Source organism: Hipposideros armiger, unplaced genomic scaffold (assembly GCF_001890085.2).
Source record: "Hipposideros armiger isolate ML-2016 unplaced genomic scaffold, ASM189008v1 scaffold_500, whole genome shotgun sequence".
Taxonomy (NCBI): domain Eukaryota; kingdom Metazoa; phylum Chordata; class Mammalia; order Chiroptera; family Hipposideridae; genus Hipposideros; species Hipposideros armiger.
Window position 1 is genome coordinate 1,225,646 of NW_017731850.1, and position 4,207 is coordinate 1,229,852.

The 4,207-nt window shown below is 38.7% G+C and overlaps 1 protein-coding gene across 1 annotated transcript in view; it reads right to left on the reverse strand.

The window, feature by feature from the left end:
- The window catches only part of NCKAP5 (NCK associated protein 5), a 940,156-nt gene that overhangs the window by 673,029 nt on the left and 262,920 nt on the right, over positions 1-4,207 (reverse strand). Inside the window, exon 4 of the mRNA XM_019667544.1 lies at positions 3,942-3,948. Coding sequence (XP_019523089.1) covers positions 3,942-3,948 — 7 coding nt within the window. The remainder of the gene's footprint in view (positions 1-3,941; positions 3,949-4,207) is intronic.

The following is a 4,207-nucleotide window of genomic DNA, read 5'->3' on the forward strand; positions in this document are numbered from 1 at the left end:
TAAAAAAAAAAAAAAAAAGGGAGGGTTAAGCCAAAAAATTACTCCTTTTAACTCCAGTTACCCATATAGAGATGCATGTAGAGTTAAATCCTAATAACCAAGCCCTTAAAAACCAATCACAAGTATGTTTACAAACTAACAAGTTAGTGTTTGTTTTTCTATTAAAATTAAAATTGAATAAATACATAAAATAAAAAAAAATAAAATAAATGGAAGGTCATAGTAAATTACTCATTTCATTCCTCCTTCCAAAAGAAAGAAAAAGGAAAAAAAAAATCCAAAAACCAGGCACTTTGTCATTCCTACTGTAGATGCATGTCAGCCTGAACACATGTGTCTCTGTTGAGCGGTCATTTATATGGTTGCCTGCTGGAGTTTTCCTTCTTTCAACTTAGTAGGGAGTATTTCTGATCTTTATTGCCCCAAATAAATCTGCAAAATGCTTTTTGCTCGAGGCTCTTTATTTTAATTTCAGATAAATAAATCATATTAGGTTACTGGCTGTCATATTAAGATAAGCATGGATCTAAAAATAACAAACATATTTCAAACCAAATGTTTTTAGATTAAATAGTGGTAAATTTCTCTGGGTGACCCCCAAATCCTACTGATGTTGAAATATGTTTGGTACTTTGAGAGTGTTTCTTGAAGAATATAAACCAGTTTAAATTACAAGTTGAATTATTTTCACATCATCTGTGGACCTACTTATATGACATTATTCAACACAAGCTTCCCATGGCTGCAGTAAATCCATCTGTAAAGTAAGGATATTTCCTCAGTCACATTAGAGGGCAATTTTATATCTTTGTAGGTTAATCTAATGCCTCTATTCATACTGTGGTTTATATATTAACTATAAAGAACTCTAGACCTGAATTTCTCATAATCATATGCATTAGCTATACTGATATCCTTAAAAGCATTTCAAATTCAATCTATTCAATCACCAGTTTTTCATCTGCCCTCACTCTACCAGAGCTGCTCTTACTCGGGACTCAGGTCAAAATACCAACTTCTTGGGGGAAAACTTCAGACTTTTGAAGGACAGTCTCTAAAAAACGTGTTTTACAAAAACATATGTTCATTTTTTTTGCAAACAAGATTTGGGTAAAGAGGATGAAATACAACCTACATGATTTTAAATAGTCTATTCTACACATTTATTGGGTTAGGATGTAAGTATATGTTCTCTGCTGGATTAGGATGGCCCTTCAAAAACAGAAGGGTGTAATAATCTCAATATCCATCCATATTGTCACAAATGGCACTATTTCATCTTTTCTTAAGGCAGAATAGTATTCCATTGTGTATATGTACCACAACTTCTTTATCCAATTATCTATCAAAGGACACTTTGGTTGTTTCCATATCTTGGCCACCATAAATAAAGCTGCAATGAACATTGGTGCACATATATCTTTATGGATAAATGTTTTCAGATTTTTGGGGTAGATACCCAGGAGAGGGATTGTTAGGTCTTACAGTAATTCTATTCTTAATTTTTTTTTTAAAGATTTTTTTTTGGGAATTGGGGGAGGGAACAGCATTTGGGGAATTGGGGAAGGGGAACAGACAAGTTGCTGTCCTTTTGTTCTTCAGTCTAGTTGTGGAGGACGTCACCCCACTGGCCCATGTTGGTATTGTGATCCTTACGCTCTTCCCGGCTGAGGCAGATTGGTCGTCAGTCATTGGACAGCCATCCACTGTGGCTCTTGGCAGCTCATGCCAGCTGCCAGCCACTCATGCTGACTGCCGGCCACTCAGGTTAGCTCATGGCAGCCGACTGCAGCCCTACCGAGCCTACACCAACGCCAGTGACCCATAGCAGCCTAGCTCCAGGTAAAGCCATTGTTCACCATCTCAGCTGCAAAGGGAGCAGTGTCACTGGCCCTCATGTGGGATCCAAACCGGCGGCCCTGCTGCTCAGAGCCTGCACTCCTAAGCCAACTCTCAACCAATGAGCCACTCGGCTGGCCCTCTATTCTTAATTTTTTGAGGAACCTCCACACTGCCTTTCATAGCAGCTGCACCAATCTGCATTTCCATCAACAGTGTATGAGGGTTCCTTTTTCTAAATAAGTCAGACAGAAAAAGTCGAGAACCATATGATTTCATTGATATGTGGAATATAAAACTGAAAGCAACAAAGGAATAAGACAAACAAATAAAGAAACAAAAACTCATAGACACAGACAATAATTTAGTGGTTACCAGAGGGTAAGGGGAGAAGGGGGTGGTAGATGAGGGTAAACAGGAACAAATATATGGTGATGGAAGGAGAACTGATTCTGGGAGGTGAACATACAATGTGATATATAGATGATGTATTACAGAATTGTACACCTGAAACCTATGTAACTTTACTAACCATTGTCACCTCAGTAAACTTTAATTGAAAAGAAAAAAAGAAAAAAAAAAGGGTGGACAGATTTGATAAGACACAGGAAATCATGCATCTAAAGTTCCTGTTAGCATTTCCTTCTGACATTTTTGGTATCTCCTTGCCCCAGAAGACCTGGGTTCAAACACTAGGCAACCCCCAAAGTAGATAAACATGAATACTAGACAGTACGCATAAACTATAATGTTGGTGAATCCTAAAGTATAAGGTGATCTTCTGTGTCAGTCAATCCAGGTATCTTTCTGGGCTTAGTTTTACAAGCCTCTTCTGTTGCTGAGCAAGTCACCTTAAAGACAGTCATGTTATTTCATCAGGGGCTTCAGAGCTAATGAGAAGAAGCCTAAATGCCCCTTTGCTCCTATAAAGCAGCACCATCAGTCTATAATAAGTATCCTTCAGGAAGCAGCTCAGTCCATAGCCCTCCCCATCACTGCCCAGGGATGACATAACCATTGAAGCATGTGGCAATACCCAATTTCCAGAGCCCTGATTTATTCTCCCTAGGGCTGGGCAGAGGGCATGACTTAGAGGTAGGACTCTTATCTTGGCAGGGGTCTGGGATTGGCTGCATCTCTGAAACCACCCCTGGTGGGTAATTGAGAAGTGACAATGATGGGTTTCCAGGGTGGCCCTTGTGCTTACACTTGCCCTGAATACAGCTATGAAAGAAATCCAGCTCTAGGGTTGAGAGGAGGGGAAGATTATGTAAAGCTTGCTAGCCCTGGCCTCCTTTGACTTTAGTAGAGTGAGACCTGGATGCCAAGCTGGGAAACCATGCGCAGTTATTGAGTTGGCATAGCATGAGGCTTTACTTTCAGAGCTTTTATTGCCCTTGCAGAACACTGAGCCCTCTCTTTGTTTGCTATCTATTCTGTCCCCCAGAGATAGCCTCGTTTTCTCTTGAAGGGATTTAAAAAAACAAATCACAGTTCTTATTTTATGTGGTGTCCACCACTGAGAATTCATGCAGAGTAATTTTACTTGTTGCCAATTAAGATCTCCCAGTGGAAGTCTATGATTACAGCAAAGGCAACCTATTTAATACTTTGCATCTCCTTAGTCTACATAAATTAACCCCATGAGGATAAGGACATGCTAATTCTTAAGATGCCTGGAAAATACCATTCAGAGATCCAAGATGCAGAGAACGTAAATCTCTGAGAGGCTCTGGGCTTGACTTTTTTGGGAGCATATGTGCTTTTGCTTATTATCTCTATTTTACAACTACAAAACAATTTCTAGATAACACATTAGCAAAGAAGTTTCTTTTTTCAAGGATAGAATAGCATGGGCCTCTCAGTAAGCAATTTTAATATCACTCACTCACAGTTTATGGAAATCAAGGTTAGAGTTGAAAGAAACTGTAGGCACTGGTGTCAATTAGCTATATCCAAAAAATACATAAATAGGTCAAAATTTTGGAGAACATCAGTGAGTATTTGGAATATAGATAATTTTATTTCAATGTTCACGCTACTTAAAAGCAACATTTTGAACCATGATGAGGATAAAAAGAGTTTGCCCACTTTCCTATCACTTTTTTCCTATCACTTTCCTTAGACTAAGAATCACATATAAGCCACAAAGCAAAAGTCTATTTTTAAGAATTTTGGATACACTGAAATCATCATTTTATTGTTGGAAGGGCTAGGCCTAACTTAGGGAGTCGTATTACAACAGGGATCTATATACTTTTCTTTTTTTAAAAAAGATTTTTATTGGGGAATTGGGGGATGGGAACAGCGCTGGGGAATTGGGGGAAGGGGAACAGACAAGTTGCTATCCTTTTGTTCTTCAGCCTAG